The sequence below is a fragment of the Somniosus microcephalus genome, unplaced genomic scaffold (assembly GCF_052327205.1).
Source record: "Somniosus microcephalus isolate GS21.2 unplaced genomic scaffold, FLI_Smic_1.0 scaffold352, whole genome shotgun sequence".
Lineage (NCBI taxonomy): Eukaryota > Metazoa > Chordata > Chondrichthyes > Squaliformes > Somniosidae > Somniosus > Somniosus microcephalus.
Window position 1 is genome coordinate 150,429 of NW_028225539.1, and position 21,202 is coordinate 171,630.

Here is a 21,202-nt window from a genome sequence, read left to right on the forward strand (position 1 = left end):
GAGGGGACAAGGACAGAATCCATTTGGTTAGAGCTGAGGAGCAAAAAGTGTATGATCATGCTAGGGGGGGTATTCTATAGGCCTCCAAATAGTGAGAGGGAGGTAGAGGAGTGAATCTGCAGGGAAAGCGCAGAGATATGCAAGAGCTAGTGCATGCTGATATTGGGGAGCTTTAATTACCCAAACATCGATTGGGATAATGCTAGGGTAAAGTGAAATGAGAGGGAGGATTTTCTGAAATGTGTTCAGGATAAATTCCTTGACCAGTATATTCTTGGCCCAACTAGAAAGGAGGCATTGCTGGATCTGGTGCTGGGGAAAGAGGTGGTCCAGCTCGACCAAGTGACTATGGGAGAACACTTTGGCACGTGTGATCATCGTATCATAAGAATTAGATTAGCAATGGAGAGGAGCAAGGAACAATCTAGAGTGGACTTTCTAAACTGGAATAGGGCTAACTTCAATGGGATGCGAAAGGATCTAGCCAGGGTAAAATGGAACCAAAGACTGACAGGAAAAACTGTAACAGAACAATGGGTGATCTTTAAGGAGGAGATGTTCCAAGTACAGGCTAGGTACATTCCAATAAGAGGTAAGGGTAAAGGAACCAATGCAAGGACTCTTTGGATGGCGAGAGAGATAGAGAAGATGATGAAACAAAAAAGGAGGGTGTGTGATTCATGTCAGTTTAAATCTTCAAGGGAGAACCACACCAAATACGTTAAGTTGAGAGGGGAAGTGAAGATGAAAATAAAATTGGCAGAGGGAATATGAGAGTAGAATGGCAGTAAACATAAAAGGGAACCCAAAAATCTTCTGCTGGAATGAAAATAGCAAGAGGCGGGGTGGGGCCAATTAAGGACAAAGAAGCTGATATATGCTTAGACACGCAGGGCAAGTCTAGAATACTCAATGGCCCAGAACTTGGTGTCGGGGGCTTGCCGCGCGTGCAAGCCCCCGATGTGCACTTACCCGGTGCGCCGACATCTGAAACCTGGCCTGCAGTGGATTTCCTGTCAGTGGCCCGGTTCTGATGTTGGCGCGCTGTGCTAACCTGACCCAGCGGCGTAGTTAGTGCGATGTGCCGGCTGGGATCAGGTGAGCACTGTTCAGCCAATCAGGGGAGGGGAAACTTCATTCATAAGTTTGAGAGTAAGAACTGTCAAACTCATGAGAAGTACTGCACCCCAAAACACTACTTAAACTTTAAATACATTTTTTTTAAACACCCCAATCATTAAATTAAGTATAAATAAGTTTTTAAAAATAATTTAAACAATAGTTTTTTTTTTGAAAAAAATAAATGTTTAATAATAAGGGTCTAAAACTAAACTTACGTTATTGTAGATTCTTTAAAATAATAAACCTGTGGAAAAAAAATTCTAAATTGCACTAAAACACAACTTACCTGTAAAAATAAATACTTACGTGTGCTTTTTACAAGCATAAAGACCGGAGGCATTTACACATGCGCAATTTCCCCAAAACAGAGGAAATCCAAGACGCATGCGCTGCCCCCTACAGCGCACACACTAGCCTCTTCACCTCTTGGGTTAGAGGAGAGGAAATGCCAGTTTTCAGCGCATGCGCTGTGCATGCTGAAAACCGGCATTTCCTCCGGCCAGACGCGTGAGTACCCCTTCCGTACTCACCCGTTTGGGGAGGATTTACTGCCCCATTGAATACTTTGTATCGGTGTTTACAAAGGAGGTGGATGCCGTCAAAAAATCGGTAGTTGTGGAAAAGGTAGCAGCAACGGACGGGGTAAAAATAGATACACAGGATGCATTAGAAAGGCTGGGTTTGTTTAGTGTAGATAAGTCGACTGGTCCAGATGGCTTGCATCCCAGGTTGCTAAGGGAATTGGGGGATGAGATAACGGAAGGGCTTGCCATAATTTTCCAATCTTCCCTAGATGCGGGGGAGGTGCCTGAGGATTGGAAAGTGGCAAAAATGACACCACTGTTCAAGAAAGGGTGTAAGGACAGTCCTAGTAACTACAGGTCGGTCAGTTTAACAGCAGTGTTGTGTAAAGGTTTAGAAACAATAATCAAGAAAAAAATTAACGGGCATTTGGAGAGGTTTAAGCTAATTAAGGAAAGCCAACCCAGATTTGTAAAAGCCAGATCATGTTTGACTAATCTAAATTAATTTTTTGACGAAGTAACAGGGAGGATTAATGAAAGGAATGCAATGGATGTTGTCTACATGGATTTTAGGAAGGCGTTTAACAACGTACCACATAGAAGGCTGGTTAACAAAATTGAGGCTCTTGTAATAGAATGGTCAGTGGCAGCTTGGATAAGGAATTGGCTTAATGACAGAAAACAGCGTGTTGTGGTAAATGGCTGTTTTTAAGATTGGAGGATGGTAGCCAGTGGTGTTCCGCAAGGGCCAGTGCTGGGGGCACTGCACTGCTTTTTTTGATATACATAAATGACCTGGATATTGGAATATAGTGTTGAATTTCTAAATTTGCCAGTGACACCAAACTTGGGGGTGTGGCAAACAGTGAGGATGATATCAATCGGCTGCAACAGGACATAGAAAGGCTAGTAGTGTGGAAAGACAAGTGACAGATGGAGTTTAATACAGAGAAGTGTGAGGTGATGGATTTTGTCAGAACCAACAGGGAGAGGCAATATACACTTAATGAAACAGACACATAGAAACATAGAAGATAGGAGCAGGAGTAGACCATTCGGCCCTTCGAGCCTGCTCCGCCATTCAATGAGGTCATGGCTGGTCATCCAAATTCAGTACCCTGTCCCTGCCTTCTCCACATATCCCTTGATCCCTTTAGCCTTAAGAAATATATCCAACTCCTTCTTGAATATATTTAATGAACTGACCTCCACCGCCCTCTGTGGCAGAGAATTCCACAGGTTCACCACTCTCTGGGTGAAGAAATTCCTCCTCATTTCAGCCCTAAATGGCTTACCCCTTATCCTTAGAATATGACCCCTGGTTCTGGACTCCCCGGCCAGCAGACTCATCCTTCCTGCATCTAGTCTCTCCAGGCCTGACAGAATTTTATAGGTTTCGATGAGATCCCCTCTCAACCTTATAAACTCCAGTGAGTATAAGCCCAATCGACCCAATCTCTCACCATACGTCATTCCTGCCATCCCAGGTATCAGCCTGGTAAATATTCGCTGCACTCCTTCCATGGCAAGAACGTGCTTCCTCAGGTAAGGCGACCAAAACTGCACACAATACTCAAGGTGTGGTCTCACCAAGGCCCTGTACAACTGTAGCAAGACATCCTTGTTCCTGTACTCGAACCCTCTTGCTACGAAGGCCAACATACCATTTGCCTTCTTAACCACCTGCTGTACCTGCATGCTTATCTTCAGCGATTGCTGCACAAGGACACCCAGGTCTCTTAGCACTTCCCCTTCTCCCAATCTATTGCCATTCAAAAAATAATCTGCCATCCTGTTTTTGCCACCACAGTGGATAACCTCACATTTATCGACATTATAGTGCATTTGCCATGTTTCTGCCCAATCACCCAACCTGTCCAAATCGTCCTGCAGTTTCACGACATCCTCCTTACAGCATACCCTCCCACCCAGCTTTGTGTCGTCTGCAAATTTGGAGATATTACATCCAATTCCCTCGTCCAGATCATTAATATATATTGTGAACAGCTGGGGTCCTAGGACCGATCCTTGAGGTACCCAACTAGTCACTGCCTGCCACTCAGAAAATGACCCGTTTATTCCAACTCTTTGCTTTCTGTCCGCCAACCAGTTCTTTATCCAAGTCAATACCTTGCCCCCAATCCCATGTGCCTTAATTTTGCACGCTAATCTCTTATGCGGGACCTTATCGAAAGCCTTCTGAAAGTCCAAATACACGACATCCACTGGTTCTCCCTGATCTATTTTACCAGTTACATCCTCAAAAAATTCCAGTAGATTAGTCAAGCATGATTTACCTTTTGTAAATCCATGTTAACTTTGTCCGATCCTGTCACTGCTTTGCAAGTGCTCTGCTATTACATCTTTTATAATGGACTCCAGCATTTTCCCCACTATTGATGTCAGGCTTACTGGTCTATAATTCGCCACTTTTTCTCTACCACCTTTTTTGAATAGTAGGGTAACATTAGCTACCCTTCACTCCATGGGTACTGTTCCAGAGTCTATCGAGTTCTGGAAGATGACCAGCAGTGCATCTACTATTTCTAGGATCACTTCCTTAAGTACCCTGGGATATAGATTATCAGGCCCTGGGGATTTATCGGCATTCAGTCCCATCAATTTTCCTAACACCATTTCCCTACAAATACTGATTTCTTTCAGTTCCACTCTTTCATCAGACCCGATGTTCCCCGGCATCTCTGGGAGGTTATTTGTGTCCTCCTTTGTGAAGACAGAACCAAAATATATATTTAGTTGGTCTGCCATTTCTTTGTTCCACATTATAAATTCCCCTGATTCTGACTGCAAGTGACCTACGCTTGACATCACCAATCTTTTTCTCTTCACATATCTGTAAAAGCTTTTACAGTCAGTTTTTAAGTTCCCTGCAAGCTTACTCTAATATTCTATTTTCCCTTTCTTAATTAATACCTTTGTCCTCCTTTGTTGAATTCTAAACTGCTCCCAATCCTCAGGATTATTGCTTTTTCTGGCCAATTTATATGTCCTCTCCTTGGATCTTGTGCTAGCCCTAATTTCCCTTGTTAGCCACGGTTGAGTCACCTTTTTTGTTTTATTTTAATGCCAAACTGGGATGAACAAATTCTGTAGCTCATCCATTCGATCTTTGAATGTTTGCCATTGCCTATCCTCCGTCAAACATTTGAGTGCCATTCCACAATCAATCCTACCCAACTCTGTCCTCAGACCATCGTAGTTTCCTTTATTTAACGTCAGGACCCTAGTCTCTGAGTCAACTACTTCATTCTCCATCTTAATGAAGAATTCGGTCATATTATGATCGCTCCGACCCAAGGGGCCTCGTACAACAAGATTGCTAATTAATCCTTTCTCATTACATAATACCCAATCTAAGGTGGCCTGATTTCTGGTTGGTTCCTCGACATATTGGTCTAGGAAACCATCCCGTAAACACTCCAGGAATTCCTCCTCCACATTATTTTAACTAATTTGGTTGGACCAATCTATATGCAGATTAAAGTCACCCATGATGACTCCTGAGCCCTTATTGCACGCTTCTTTAATTTCCCTTTTAATGCCATCCCCAACCTCCGCCTTACTGTTTGGAGGTCTATATACCACCCCCACTAACGTTTTTTCCCCTTAGTATTTCTCAATTCTACCCATACAGATTCCACATCATCAGAGCTAATATCCTTCATTACAATTGTGTTAATCCCTTCTTTAACCAGTAATGCTACACCACCTCCCTTACCTTTTTGCCTATCTTTCCTGAATATCGAATACCCCTGGAAGTTGAGTTCCCAGTCTTGGCCATCCTTGAGGCACGTTTCTGTAATCACAACCAAATCATATTCGTTGACCTCTTTTTGCGCAGCCAATTCATCCACCTTATTACAAGTGCTCCTCGCATTAAGACACAAACACTTCAGGCTTGTTTTTTTTACGCTCTTAGACCTATTAGAATTATTATTTACTGTGGCCACGTTTGATTTAAACCGTTGATTTCTCTGACTGCCACTTTTGTTTTTTCCTTCCTATCTTTTGCTTTTATCCTTGTTTCCCTTTCCTCTGCCTCCCTGCTCAGGTTCCCAACCCCCTGCCATTTTAGTTTAAACCCTCCCCCACAGCACTAGCAAACACTCCGCCTAGGACATCATCCAGCCCTGCCCAGGTGCAAACCATCCGGTTTGAACTGGTCCCACCTCCCACAGAACCGGTTCCAATGTCCCAGGAACTTGAATCACTTCCCCTGGCACCATTCCTCGAGCCACGTATTCATCTGAAGTATCCTTCTATTTCTACACTGACTAGCACGTGGCACTGGTAGCAATCCCGAGATTACTACCTTTGAGGTCCTGTTTTATAATTTATCTCCTAACTCCCTATATTCCACTTTTAGGGCCTCATCCTGCTTTTTACCTATATCGTTGGTGCCTATATGCACCACGACAACTGGCTGTTCACCCTCCCCTTCCAAGATGTTCTGCAGCCGTTCGGAGACATCCTTGACCCTTGCACCAGGGAGGCAACACACCATCCTGGAATCTCGTTTGCAGCCGCAGAAATGCCTATCTATTCCCCTTGCAATAGAATCCCCTATTACTATAGCTCTACCCCTTTTTCCTCCCGTGCTGTGCAGCAGAGCCACCCCTGGTGCTAGGAAGTTGGCTGCTCTTGCCTTCCTCTGATAAGCAATCCCCCCCTACGGTACTCAAAGTGGTGTACCTGTTGGAGAGGGGGATGGCCACAGGGTCCACTGCACTAACTGCCTGCACCTATTACTCTGCCTGTTGGTCACTCGTTCCCCTAGGAAAATGATGTCATGGCGATAACAGAGACCTGGCTCTAAAAAGGGCAGGATTGGGTACTAAATATTCCTGGATATACGATGTTCGAGAAAGATAGTGCAGGAAAGAAAGAAGATTGGGTAGCAGTACTGATTAAGGAGCAAATTACAGAGCTAGAGAGTGAGGATGTCTAGGAGGGTCAAGGACAGAATCTATTTGGTTAGAGTTAAGAAACAATAGAGGTGCCATTACACGACTAGTTTATTCTGTAGGCCACCAACTAGTGGGAAGAATACAAAGGAGAAAATGTGCAGGGAAATTACAGGGAGGTGGAAGAAATGTATAGTAGTAATAATGCGGGACTTCAATTAACCTAATATAGACTGGGTTAGTAAAAGTATAAAGGGCAGACAAGGGGAAGACTTTCTGAAGTGAGTGCAAGAGGATTTTCGAGATTGGTGCATTTCTGGTCCAAAGAGGAAGGACGCATTGCTGGATCTGGTTCTGGGGAATGAGGTGTGTCAGGTGGAGCAAGTTTCAGTAAGGGAACATTTAGGGAACAGCGATCAGAGCATCATTAGCTTTAGATTAGCTATGGAAAAGGACAGGGAATAATCTATAGTAAAAAATACTTAAATGGAGGAGTGCCAGTTTCAGTGGGTTGAGAACGGAGCTGGTAAATTGGAAACAAAGATTAACAGGAAAAACTGTAATTGAACAATGGGCTGCCTTTATAGAAGTGATGATTCGGGTGCAATCGAGGTACATTCCCACGAGGGGGAAAGGTAGGGCAAACAAAGCCGGAGCACCCCGGATGACGAAAAAGATAGTGAGTAAGATGACACAGACAAAGGGGGAGTATGACAGATGTCTGGTTGAGAATACAAGTGAGAAACAGGCTGAACATAGAAAGTTCAGAGATGAAGTCAAAAAGGAAATAAGAGTGGCAAAGAGAGAGTTTGAGGATGGATTGGCAGCTAACAGAAAATGGAATCTAAAAGTCTTCTGATGTAAGAAAAAGGAGGCTTACCATCAAGTAACTTTAAAGTAAGCTTTAAGTAACTTATAAACACACTATATACAAGAGAGGTCTTTACCATGCCTCTGGTAGAAGCCTCTTACAATACTGAATAGACCAGTATTTATACCAGTCCAACAGGAAGTGACACATGACAGGAAGTGAGGTATGTACACAGTTCATAGTTCACAGTTCACAGTTCACAGAAAGTGATGACATAACTTCCCGGAAGTTATTATTTTTATCACATTCTTCCCTCCTGCAGGTTTAGGAGGCTGTGGTCTACCTTTTGGTCCACAGCCGCCGAACAAGGAAGAGTCGCACCCGTTTGGATTCCCGTCGTAGAGGGTCGCTGGTCCGCTTACATGCAGTTGGCCATTGGTCAGAGTCCGTGTGGCCTGGATTGCCCTGTGAAGGGTCGGGGAGATCATGGCTTCGAGTACGAGCCCCAATAGGTTCAAAGCCAGACTGCCTCTGTTCAGAGGGAGGTGCAGAGCTGGTCTGTGGCGGACCAGTACTTTCATGCGTGGTACTGGGAGGGTCGCAACCTTGAGCACGGGGTTCTACCGGCACCAAGCTAGTTGGTGTCCGATCAGGATCCTGGAGAGGGGTACCTGATAGGTCCCAAGAGTTTCCTGGTGAAATGCCATCACCCGATGTCCCACTAGGTCCTGGTGGGCAGGGAGCCAGATCCCGTAATGATACGGTAGATTCTCGGCCGTCGGAATATCGTATGTTTGCATAGGTGGGGTTGGCATCGGTTAGTTCGACCTCGTCTACAAGAGGGTCATTTTTAGACGTCCGAACGTATCTTCGGAGTAATACAGGTCCAGGAGTAGTTAGCCATGACGGGAGTGATGTCCCATGAGATGAGCGACGCTGGAATCCAAAGAACCGCTCATGAGGTGTAGTATTTGTGGCTGTAGAAAGCAGGGACCGTATAGAGTGCAATGCATCCGGAAGCACTGTTTCCCATTGCTGGTCTGGTAGGCCCCGAGATCTTAAAGCGAGACGTACGGAATTCCAGATGATACCGTTATACCTCTCTACCTGCCCATTTCCGATGGGATGGTATGGTGTTGTTTTGCTTGTAGCAATTCCCCGTTCTGAGAGGTAGTCCTTGAGTTCCCTCGACATAAAGGATGGACCCCGATCTGAGTGAATATAAGCCGGCATGCCACAGAGAGAAAATACCTGCTCAAGGCAGCAGATTACTGTGGACGCCAGCATATTGGAGCAGGGGAAGGCAAACGGAAAACGTGAATATTCGTCGATCATGGTGAGCAAATATGTGTTCCGAGTTGAAGAGGGCACTGGGCCCTTAAAATCGATGCTAAGTCGTTGCATCGGTTGGGTTGCATGTATGAGTATACCATCTGAGGGGCGGAAGAACTGAGGTTTTAATTCCGCACAAAGCCGGCATTCTGAGCATATTTTCTTTACATCTCCAGTGGAAAAAGGGAGATTCCGTGATCGTACGAAATGTAGCATGCGCGTAACGCCAGGATGACACAAACCATTGTGGACATCCATGAGAGTGGAGGATGACATAGTGGAGCAGAATGCCCGTGTGAGGTTGTCCGGGGCCACATTCTCCTTGCCAGGCCGATAGAGAATGGTATAACCAAAAGAGGCCAGTTCCATCCTCCAAAGTTGTATTTTATTATTCTTAATTTTGGTTCGCTTTCGATTATCGAGCATGAAGGCGACTGATCGTTGGTCCGTGATCAATGTAAAGTGCTGGCGAGCTAGAAAATGGTTCCACTTCCGTACTGCCTCTATGATGGCTGTGGCTTCTTTCTCAACCGGAGGATAATGTAGCTCGGCACCTTGTAAGGTCCTGGACATAAATGCTACAGGACGACCTTCCTGATTCAGAGTAGCCGAGATCGCCACCTCCGAGGCATCACATTCAACCACGAAAGGGAGATTCTCATCAATGGAGTGAAGAGCCGCTTTCTCCAACTGTTTTTTGAGAAGGTTAAAGGCTGCAACAGCCGCTGTTCCCAGTGGAAATGATCTAGCATGCAGCAAGGGTTGGATTTTGTCCGAAAAATGAGGAATCCATTTAGCGTAGTATGCAAACAGACCGAGAGCCTGACGTAAAGAAGCCGGATTCTTAGGTGACGGGAGCTCTTGGAGCGGGCGAAGTCTTTCTGGGTCTGGCTGAATGATACCATTGCCTACGCAGTAGCCAAGGATGTTGATGGTCGGTTGCGACTCAACAGATTTGGATTCATTCAGGGTCAAATTACGGCGATGGAGGGCGTCCCGAAATTTTTGGAGGTTGGAGTCGTGTTCCTGTTGATCGTGACCTGCAATGGTAATGTTATCAAGATTGGGAAAAGTGTCCCTTAGGTTTTCCTGCTTAACCAGGCCATCCATTGCCCGTTGAAAGACAGCCACTCCATTAGTAACCCCGAATGGGAGGCGACGAAATTGGTACAGCCGTCCATTAGCCTCAAAGGCTGTGTACTGCTTATCTGAGACCTTCAAGGGTAACTGATGATAGGCACTTTTTAAATCGTAAGTTGAGAACACTTTGTATTCGGCCAGTTTATTAACCATATCATCAATGCGTGGCAATGGGTAGGCGTCCAAGTCGGTATATTGATTGATGGTTTGCGAATAATCGATGCATAGTCGCTGTTTGTGAGGTTTTAGAGGGTTCTTGACAATGACGACTTGAGCCCGCCAGGGCGACGAACATGGTTCAATGATATCCTCTGCTAGAAGTCGAGAGATTTCAGCCGCAATAAAAGATTGGTCTTCCTGATTAAAGCGCCGCGATTTCGTTATTATCGGTTGGCATTGAGGCGGAATACTGGCAAATAATGAGGGTTCATCAAGTGAAGCTGCTGATAATGCACAAAATGGTAATTTAGACGGTGTATTAGAAATAGTAAGTCCGGGTTTGGATCCACCAAACTCAATGGTGAGTTTCTTATGCTGTTTTTGGAAGTCCAGTCCTAAGAGGAGATCACTACATAAGTCCTTGAGCACCGAAAGTCGGGTGGAGGGATACATACGACCATGAAGTGTCATATCAACAACACAAAAGCCGGAGATTCTGGTATTAAGTGATGACTGGGCCATCGCAATTGCCTGGTCCGATGGGAAGACATGTAGTTTCAATTTCGCAACAATCTGTTCCTTAATGAAACTATCAGTACTTCCTGAGTCAATTAAGGCATCTAAGGTATGCCCTTTAATTGAAATTTTTGTGGCTGCATGAGACAGGTTCTGTGGGCAAGCAGCTGTAATTGGTGTCGTTGCACAGAGAGTGGCTGAAACTCTCGGTGTGCTTCTTCGGGAGAGAGCTCGAGAGGAAGCTTGATAGGTCCTAGCTGGAGCATCTTGATAGGCCCTAATTGGGGCAGTTCGGTAGGCCTTAGCTGGATTGGCCCTCGTAGAGGCCCTTGATAGGCAAACTTTAGCAAAGTGTCCTTTTTTCCCGCAATAACTGCAGATTGCATTGCGAGCAGGGCAGGTTTTCCTAGGGTGAAAAGCATCTCCACAAAAGAAGCATTCCTTCCTAGATTGCCAAGAGGCTGCTAAAGTGGGGTCGTCCTCCTCTTCTTCATCAGAATTATCAGAATTAGATTCCCCCATGATAGGGTTCACCTGAGACCGCTTGAATTGTCTGGTTGCAGCTACAGCAGCAGATCGAGATCTGGGCAGCTGATAGAGGTCTGCATTTCTCTTTGCCAAATCCAGTGAACAAGCTAGGTCAAAAGCTTTTTGTAGCTCAAGTGTTTTACTTTCTAATAGACGCTGGCGTATAAATGGAGAGGCAATCCCGCAGATGAAAGCATCACGAATCATTTCTTGGCGGTACAGCTCAGCTGAGGCTGCCTGAAAGTTACAATCTACGCTGAGCCTGCGAAGTTCTTGCAGGAATTCGTCAATTGATTCCCCTGGCCCTTGTCGGGCTGTGGCCAGTAGATGTCTAGCATAGACCTCATTTGGGGTCTTGGCATACAGTTTCTTAAGTGCCCGAATCACCTCATCGTAATTATCCCATTCATCAACCTATTCGAACACTTTTGGGGTCACATAATTGATAAGTATCTTCAATCTAGCAGGAGCATCCGCTTCACATTCATCCAGAAAATTCTCAAAAGTACGGTACCAATGCTTCCATACCCTGCCAGCTGCTGGTGCATTCGGGTCCAAGTCCAGACGAATAGGTCTAAGGATTTTCTCCATGATGGGTGGTTCCCTGGATCCTTAATTCCGAGTTTGTCCGAAGGTCTAGTATTTGTGAGTGTAAATACTAAGTTACTTAAATTGATGTAAGAAAAAGGAGGCTTACCATCAAGTAACTTTAAAGTAAGCTTTAAGTAACTTATAAACACACTATATACAAGAGAGGTCTTTACCATGCCTCTGGTAGAAGCCTCTTACAATACTGAACAGACCAGTATTTATACCAGTCCAACAGGAAGTGACACATGACAGGAAGTGAGGTATGTACACAGTTCATAGTTCACAGTTCACAGTTCACAGAAAGTGATGACATAACTTCCCGGAAGTTATTATTTTTATCACATCTTCTATATGCATATAAATAGTAAATGGGTAGGAAAAGGAGGGGTGGGGCCGAAAAGGGACCAAACAGGAGAACTAGGAGTGGAAGCAGAGGGCCTGGCTGAGATATTACATTAATACTTTGCATCTGTCTTCAACAAGGAAGAAGCTGCTGCCAAAGCCATAGTGAAAGAGGAGGTAGTTTAGATATTGGATGGGCTAAAAATTGATAAACGCGAGGAACATAAAGTCCTGCTGTACTGAAAGTAGATCAGTCACTAGGAGCGGATGGGATGCATCCTAGGATGCTGAGGGAGGTAAGGGTATAAATTGCGGAGGTACTGGCCATAATCTTCCAGCTCTCCTTAGATACGGTGTGGTGCTAGAGAACTGGAGAACTGCAAATGTTACACCCTAGTTCAAAAACGGGCGCAAGGATAAATCCAGCAACTTTGGTGGCGGGGTTGCTTTTAGAAACGATGATCAAGGATAAAATTAGCAGTCACTTGGTTAAGTTTAGATTAATTAAGGAAAGCATGCATGGATCTGTCAAAGGCAAATCGTGCTTAACTAATGTTTTGGGTGCGGTAGTGGACCCAAATGCAGACAGACAGCCAGAGATTTGAGATGGAGTAAAACTCAAAAGATGCTTTACTAGACGGCTCTTCAAATGCAGGACATACAAAGAATTCTTCAAACAAAAGATCAAAGTAACAATTCAAAGAAACAAAAGCGAGTATACCAAACGCAGAGCAAGGACTATGAACTAACCTGTGACTTGCAGGCATGAGAACTCAAGACTGTGTGACTGGGGCTGGAAATAGTCAGCTTAAATAACAGGCCTGATTACTCTGATGAGTAAATTACTCTAATGAGACACAGGTGAGGAGAGAGGTACAGAGACATGGCAGCAGTGTACTGAGGCATCCTAACAGCCCTCTGGCGTCCAGCAGAGGAACGTGTAGCTGGGACCCTGACAGAACCCCCCCCCCCTAGGGACGGCACCTGATGTACCCGCAGTAGCCTCTGGCTGGCGCCGGTGGAACTCCCAGATAAGCCCAGGATCCAGGATGTCACGAGCCGGAACCCAGGAGCGCTCCTCTGGACTGTAACCCTCCTAGTCCACCAAATACTGGAGACTCCGCAGACCAGGCGGGAGCGAAGGGGACGGCTGACAGTGTAGGCGGGCTGGCCCCTTACTAGTCGAGGGGCTGGAGGTGGTCTGGTGGCTGGGGATAGGGGACTGGTCTGCACAGGTTTGAGACAGGAGACATGGAAGGATGGATGGATCCTCATGGATCGAGGCAACAGGAGACGGTAGGTAACTGGGTTTATCTTCCGGAGTATCTTGAATGGACTGACGAAGCGAGGAGCCAGTTTGCAGGACTCGACCCGCAGGGTAAGGTCCCGGGTGGAGAGCCAAACCATTGGCCCAGGCCGGAGCAAAGGGGCAGGATTGCATCATCGGTTGGCCTGGATCCTCTGTCGACTTGATGCCAGTTGCAGCGCAGGACGGGCCTTTCTCCAGGTCCACTGGCAGCACCGGACGAACGACTCTGCCGACGGTACCCCCACCTCAGGTTCCTGCTTGGGGAACAACAGAGGTCGGTAACTGAACTGACACTCGAACGGTGACATCCCAATGGAGGAGTTCTGTAGTGTGTTGTGAGCATATTCCACCCAAATGAAGTGTTTGCTCCAAGTAGAGGGGTTGGAGGAGGCAAGGCAGCGCAGAGTCATCTCCAGGTCCTGATTCATCCTCTCGGTCTGCCCATTGGACTGGGGATGATAACCCAAGGAGAGGCTGACCGCCGCACCCAGGAGACGACAGGAAGCCTTCCAGAACCGGGAGGTGAACTGGGGACAATGGTCTGACACTATGTCTAGGGGGTGGCCGTGTAGGCGGAAGACATGCTGCACCATGAGCTCTGCAGTTTCTCGGGCGGAAGGGAGCCTGGGCAGGGGGGATGAACTGGCAGGCTTTGGAGAACCGGTCGACAACAACTAGGATGGCAATGTTACCCTGGGACGGTGGCAGATTGGTGACAAAGTCCAGGGAAAGGTGGGACCAAGGATGGTTTGGAATGGGGAGTGGGTGAAGGAGGCCATGTGGTCGTGTCCTGGGGTTCTTCTGCTGGGCACAGGTGCTGCAAGCTAAGACAAATGACCGGACATCCCTCTTGATCGACGGCCACCAGAATCTACTGTGGATAAACTGGAGCGTCCGGGCGACCCCTGGATGCCCAGTCAGCCGGGACGAATGTCCCCACTGCAGGACTTGGGATTGGACTGTTGTGGGAACAAACAGTCGATTCAGGGGTCCGCCGCCTGGATCGGCCTCCCGCCGTTGTGCCTCTCGAATGGTTGTGTCGATGCCCCAGCGAACCGGAGCCAAAATCCTGGAGCTCGGAAGGATGGGTGTCAGTGTTTCACTTATATCCGGGGGGTCGAATTGCCGGGATAGCGTGTCAGCTTTCAGGTTTTTGGACCCGGGGCGGTAAGAGAGGATGAAGTTGATCCGAGTGAAGAAGAGCACCCACCGGGCCTGGCGAGAATTGAGGCGTTTGGCGTCCTCGAAGTAGGCGAGGTTCTTGTGGTCGGTCCAGACCACGAATGGGTGTTTGGCCCGCTCTAGCCAGTGCCTCCATTCCTCCAACGCCAACTTGACAGCAAGCAGTTCTCTTGTCCCGATGTCATAGTTGTGCTCTGCAGGCAAGAGCCGCCTGGAGAAGAAGGCACGCGGGTGGAGTTTCTGGTCTGTGACAGAACGTAGGGACAGGACGGCCCCCACTCCAATTACAGAGGCATCCACCTCGACCCTGAAGGGAAGAGATGCATCGGGGAGGGCCAGAACGGGAGCCGTCGTGAAGCGCCGGTGGAGTTCTTTGAATGCTTTCTCCTCCACGGGTGACCAGTGAAAAAGGGTGGATGTTGTCTTGGTTAAAGCCGAGAGGGGTGCCGCTATGGAGCTGAAGTTTCTGATGAACCTTCTGTAGAAGTTGGCGAAGCCGAGGAAGCGTCGGACCTGTTTGACTGAAGTGGGTGTTGGCCACTCACGGACGGCCTGGGTCTTGTCTGGGTCCATCTGAATGCTGCCATTGGTGATGGCGAAGCCCAGGAAGGAGACAGTGGGGACATGGAAATCTCATTTTTCGAGCTTGACATAAAGGTGGTTTTTAAGAAGCCGGTGCAGTACCTCTCAGATATGCTGAACATGTTCTTGGGGGGAGCTCGAAAAGATGAGAATGTCGTCGAGGTAGACAAAGACGAACCGGTTAAGCAGATCACGGAGAACGTCGTTAATCAGGGCTTGAAAGACCGCGGGTGCATTGGCCAGACCGAATGGCATTACTAAGTACTCATAATGGCCAGTAGGGGTGTTGAAAGCTGTTTCCACTCGTCTCCCTCCCTTATGCGGACCAGATTGTAGGCATTGCGAAGATCCAGCTTGGTAAAGGTTTGGCCCACTGCATGAGCTCGAACACCGTGGACATAAGAGGAAGGGGATAGCGGTTCTTCACAGTGACCCGGTTGAAGCCGCGGTAATCAATGTATGAGTGGAGACCCCCATCCTTTTTTACTGCAAAGAAGAAGCCTGCCCCGGCAGGAGAGGTGGAAGGATGGATAGCACCAGTGGCGAGGGCGTCACGGATATACTCCTCCATGGCAGCGGTCTCAGGAGCGGAGAGAGAAAAGAGGCGACCCGGAGGAGGACAAGTGCCGGGTAGCAAGTCGATGGCACAGTCATACGGGCGGTGAGGAGGAAGGGAGATGGCCTGTCTCGTACTGAAGACCTCTATAAGGTCAGTAAAGGCAGCTGGGACTCGAGAAGGGTCGGGGAAACTGAAAGCTCGGGAGAATCAAGAAGTGGCATTGAGAACAGGCAGGTGGCATGGCAGGTAGGACCCCATTCCATGAGCACCCCGGTAAACCAGTTGATATGTGGATTATGGAGAGACAACCTGGGAAAGCCCAGGACCAGAGGAAACTCGGGAGAATGAATGAGGTGGAGCTGGATTGTCTCTTGGTGGTGCTTCTCCACAAATAGCCACAGGGGGTCAGTAATTCGGTGGACGTTACCAGAGCCAAGGGGTCTACCATCAAGGGCAGTAATTGTAAGAGGATGGTCGAGGTCGACCGTCGGGATCTTGAGCTGTCTAGCGAAGTTGAGTTCCATGAAATTCCCTACCGCTCTGGAATCCAAGAAAGCACGGAGGGTGTGTTGCTGATTACCCCAGGAGAGGAAAGAGTAGAGACGGAGACCGGAAGAAGCAGATTCGGGAGTGGTGTTTTGACTCATCACAGTTCTCCCACTGCTGGACAAGTCCTGGCTTTTCCCGCCAACTTGGGACAGGAATCGCGGAAGTGCCCGAATTCCCCACAGTAAAGGCAGCGACTCTCGCGCATTCGTCGCTCCCGTTCAGATTGGGAGAGTCGAGTTCTGCCCAGCTGCATGGGCTCCTCCACGGCGGTAGGTGGCGTTGGGCTCGGGGGTGCTGCATTTGGGTCTGGGGGTGAGAGAAACGGACGGCGGCGTTCTCTTCGCTGCCCGCGGAGTCGATTGTCAATCCGAATGGCCACATCGATAAGAGCCTCGAAATTGTTGATAGATCTGTGAGAGGCCAGTTCATCTTTGACCTCCTCCGAAAGTCCGTGAAAAAAAGTGGCGATGAGTGCCTCCATATTCCAAAGACTTTCAGTGGCGAGAGTACGGAATTCTATGGCGTAGTCCGATAAACAATGATTCCCCTGATGGAGATGGAGCAGTCTATTGGCCGCCTCTCGCCCGCTAACTGGATGGTTGAAGACTCGCCTCATCTCCTTGGTGAACATCCGACAGTTGGAGCAGGCAGGGGTTTGTCGCTCCCACATGACCGTGGCCCAAGCGAGGGCTCTCCCAGTGAGCAGGGAGATGATGTACGCGACCATAGAATGATCGGAGGGGAATCTGGAAGGCTGGAGCTCGAATGGCAGTGAACACTGTATGAGGAAGACGCGACACTTGCCCGGGTGACTGTTGTATCGTTCGGGAGCTGGAAGGTCTGGATCCTTGTCTTGTCGAGGATTAGATGCTGATGGTTGTGCGGAACCCGACTGCTGGCCATGCCTGACAGCCTCGGTTAGGGAATGCAGGCTGTCACGAATCTCCTGCAGCAGTTGGTCGTGCCTCCCGACCGTGGCTCCCTGGCTCATCAGGGCAGAGTGCAGTTGATTAATGTCCTCCCTTGGTTTGCTGGTTTCTGCTGGGTCCATGTTGATGACTCAGTCTTGCTGTTACGGGTGCGGTAGTGGACCCAAATGCAGACAGACAGCCAGAGACTTGAGATGGAGTAAAACTCAAAAGATGCTTTACTAGAAGGCTCTTCAAATATAGGACATACAGAGAATTCTTCAAACAAAAGATCAAAGTAACAATGCAAAGAAACAAAAGCGAGTATACCAAACGCAGGGCAAGGATGATAAACTAACCTGTGACTTGCAGGCATGAGAACTCAAGACTGAGTGACAGCGGCTTGAAATAGTCAGCTTAAAAAACAGGCCTGATTACTTTAATGAGACAATTACTCTAATGAGACACAGGTGAGGAGAGAGCTCCAGAGACATGGCAGCAGTGTACTGAGGCATCCTAAACCGCCCTCTGGTGGCCAGCAGAGGAAAGTGTAGCTGGGACCCTGACAACTAGATTGATGGATTTTTTTGAGGCGGTAACAGAGAGGGTTGATGAGGGTAATGCGAGTAATGTTGTGTACATGGACTTCCAAAAGGCATTCGACAGCACGGGATCTATGGGATGATGGCTTCTTTCTGTGCTGTAACCATTCTATGATTCCATGTTTTATATTTTCCTTTTTCGGTCACTTTCTCGCCTTTTATTCATAGATTTAGATCAATCCAGGGAGAGAAACTCCGTTCTCCCTGTTCTATCATCCGTATTTTTGGACTCTACAGGAATCATGGGATATGGTGATGTGGAGGGGGTGGGGTGACATTTAGATTTCATGCCGAAGATTAGCCATGATCTTATTGATTGGCCGAGCAAGCTCGAAGGGCCGTGTGGCCTTCTATGCTCTTAATTCTTATGGTTTTTGTTTATGGGCGGGTGAGATATTGCGCATTTGCTCATTATCCAGCTATTAATTCTGTAGATCATGTTTAACTGTATTTCTCTCTTTGTCATTCGCCATCCCATCCCCGCTTCGGTCAGCTATTGATTCTGAAGGTGATATCGTGTTACCAAGATTCTAATCTTTTATATTCAACTCAAGCAAATTTATTGTCCGTGACTCTTTATTTAACGATATTCAGTCTAGTATCTACCCTGAACATTTGTAACAGATCAGAAGAATGTTGTCTTGGTTTAGGAGACACTTCACCGAATGGCGAATGTTCATCGACCTGAAACGTTAACTCTCTTTTTCTCTCCACAGACGATACCTGACCCGCTGAATATTTCCGACATTTACTGTTCTCATTTCAGATTTCCAGTATCCACAGTATTTTGCTTTTGTTTTCACCTAATGCTCGTTATGGTTACTTACAGAATCACAGGAACAAATCCTGGCAGATCATAAACACATCATTAAATGCCTGAAATATCCGCTAATCATTCAGTTCCAGCCAGTTTCCCACCATCTGCAGTTCTGCATTAGTGGCGCTGCTGCTGGTGGTTGAAGTAGGAATACAAGGCTAATTTACATTCTCACAAAATGCTCATTCAGACAGATTCAATACATTTATTTCCAATCTTGGTTCTGACTTTACAATTGTATCCCGTACCCGTCTGTCACAGTTCAGTGGATCTCTCAGTGAGACCCAGCCCCCTGCTGTACTTCAGGATAATTAATCCCAGCTGATTGTGACTGAAGTACTGAGGATACAAAATCCTTTGATATCTTTTTGTCTAATATTTTCTGCACAAGTTGGAAACCAACAGTTGAAAAAGTACAAGGATAAATCTCTTCCATTTGTGTTCAGGTAATTTACAAAAGCTTTTGGCGGCACTTTGCCTGTGGGATCAGTCATCTAATTCTGATGCTGATAAATGCATTTAGTGGGACATTACCTGGTGATGGATAGCTATTTACTGTAATTCAGCGTCCATTATTTGCAATGTTACTTGGCCAATATTCATTTCAATGATGTACAATTTATGTGTTTCAACAATAAAGAAAACTCAATTTTCAAAACACTTCTGAAAGCCCAGTTATCTTTATAACTGCAGTGCACTTGTATTTATTATTTTAGCATTGTCCTATTACACCCGTACATTTTAAATATAATTGACTGTAATTATTGCCATCGTTGCAGTTTCTGGGTTTTGCTGTTGCATTCATTTTCAGTTCTAGATATAATGGATATTCTAACCAGGAGCAGGAGTACAAGCGGGATTTCCCCCCTCCCTAACACAGGGGCACAGAAGTTAATTTCCCCGGTCCAAATGCTGACTGATCCCGGGGCACGAAGGCATCCTGAGAGGTTCTGTTCCGTTGTGTCCCTGATACCTCGGACGGTGCTTTTGTCTGCTTGTCTAAATATAGATCGATCATTTAATCACTCATTGATCAAACATCTTTTAATTTAATGATATATTTATTCCCATTTCATTTATTGATTCCACAATGTATTCCGATTATTCTTACAATGAACCCTGTACTCAGCTCCACATGTAAAAGAATTAGAATATATCATTGAATTTCGCCAATGAATTGCATATTTCACCCCGAATTCCATCAAATTGCAATTTTTTCCCCAGCCTGATGTATAATTTCCCTGTTATTTCCCTTGCTCACAGTGAACCTAGTGACGATTTTGATCCTGTCTCGGGGAAAGTGCGGTCTCTCCAAATGTGTCACTCGCTACTTGGTGGCCATGGCAGCAGCGGATCTACTGGTCATTATATTGGACCTGATATTGAGGCACATTCCGATTGTTTATTGGGTACACTTTGATTTCGTGCGGTCCATCCCCGTGTGTAATATCCACGCCGTTCTGCTTTATGCAGCCACAGACTGTTCTGTCTGGTTCACCGTCACTTTCACCTTCGATCGATTTGTGGCCATTTGTTGGCAGAAGCTGAAAACTAAATATTGCACCGAGAAAACGGCGGCTGTGGTTCTGGGAACAGTGACTGTGCTGAGCGGTTTAAAGAACATTTTCTGGTATTTTATGTTCACAGATCAATATTACCTTGCGAATCTCCCCTGGTTTTGTGCTGCAACACTGGGTGTTTTGCAATCTCGGATCTGGGCAGTAATCGAGTTCCTTCATTATGTTCTCACCCCGGGGGTCCCATTTGTTCTAATTCTGCTACTCAATGCTGTCACGGTCAGACACATTTTAGTGGCCAGCAGAGCCCGCAGGAGACTCCGGGGTTCCAGCAGTGGGGAGAGTCCCAGAGACCCAGAGATGGAGAGCCGCAGGAAATCGATCATTTTACTATTTGTTATCTCGGGCAATTTCATCCTTTTATGGGCAGTGTTTATGGTTTATTTTATATGGTACCGGATGAGGTATTTGGGGTATGGCTCCGTATATCTACCATATTATGTAAGGGAAGTGGGATTCGGGCTGCAGCTGCTGAGTTGCTGCACAAACACTGGGATTTATGCCGTGACCCAGACTAAGTTCAGAGAGCAGTTGAAGAATGTGGGGAAATATCCCTTTACTCGGTTTGTAAAATTCATTAAAGGATGAGAAGAAGCGGAGACTTTGCAGCCTGAGAGCTCCCTGGGTCTGATATTCTGGTGAGCCACTCGCTCCCGGGCCGCCACGGGGCCGGTAATTGGGGATATTCACATGCTCACTCACAACCTGCCTACACTGGGCTCCCTGGGGATGATATTGTGGTGAGCCACGCTCACGCAGGCCACCGTCCCATGGGGCCGGTGATCGGAGACATTCACACACTCACTCACACACTGTCTACACGGAGCTCCATGGGTCTGATATTGTGGTGAGCCGCTCTCCCACAGGCCGTGGGGCCAGTGATCGGGGACATTCACACACTCACTCACACAATGTCTACACTGGGCTCCCTAGGCCTGATATTGTGGTGAGCCGCTCTCCCCCAGACCGTGGGGCCGGTGATCGGGGACATTCACACACTCACTCACACACTGTCTACACTGGGCTCCCTGGGCCTGATATTGTGGTGAGCCGCTCTCCCCCGGGCCGTGGGGCCAGTGATCGGAGACATTCACACACTCACTCACACTGTCTACACTAGGCTCCAT

At 47.1% G+C, this 21,202-nt stretch overlaps 1 protein-coding gene across 1 annotated transcript; it reads left to right on the forward strand.

The window, feature by feature from the left end:
• Positions 1 to 19,763: 19,763 nt before the first annotated feature.
• On the forward strand, positions 19,764 to 20,669 carry LOC147081803 (putative G protein-coupled receptor 139). Its single transcript, XM_085980659.1, has one exon. It carries the CDS (start codon positions 19,839 to 19,841, stop codon positions 20,661 to 20,663), a length of 825 nt encoding a protein of 274 aa, XP_085836785.1. The 5' UTR covers positions 19,764 to 19,838; the 3' UTR covers positions 20,664 to 20,669.
• The last annotated feature ends 533 nt before the right edge of the window (positions 20,670 to 21,202 follow it).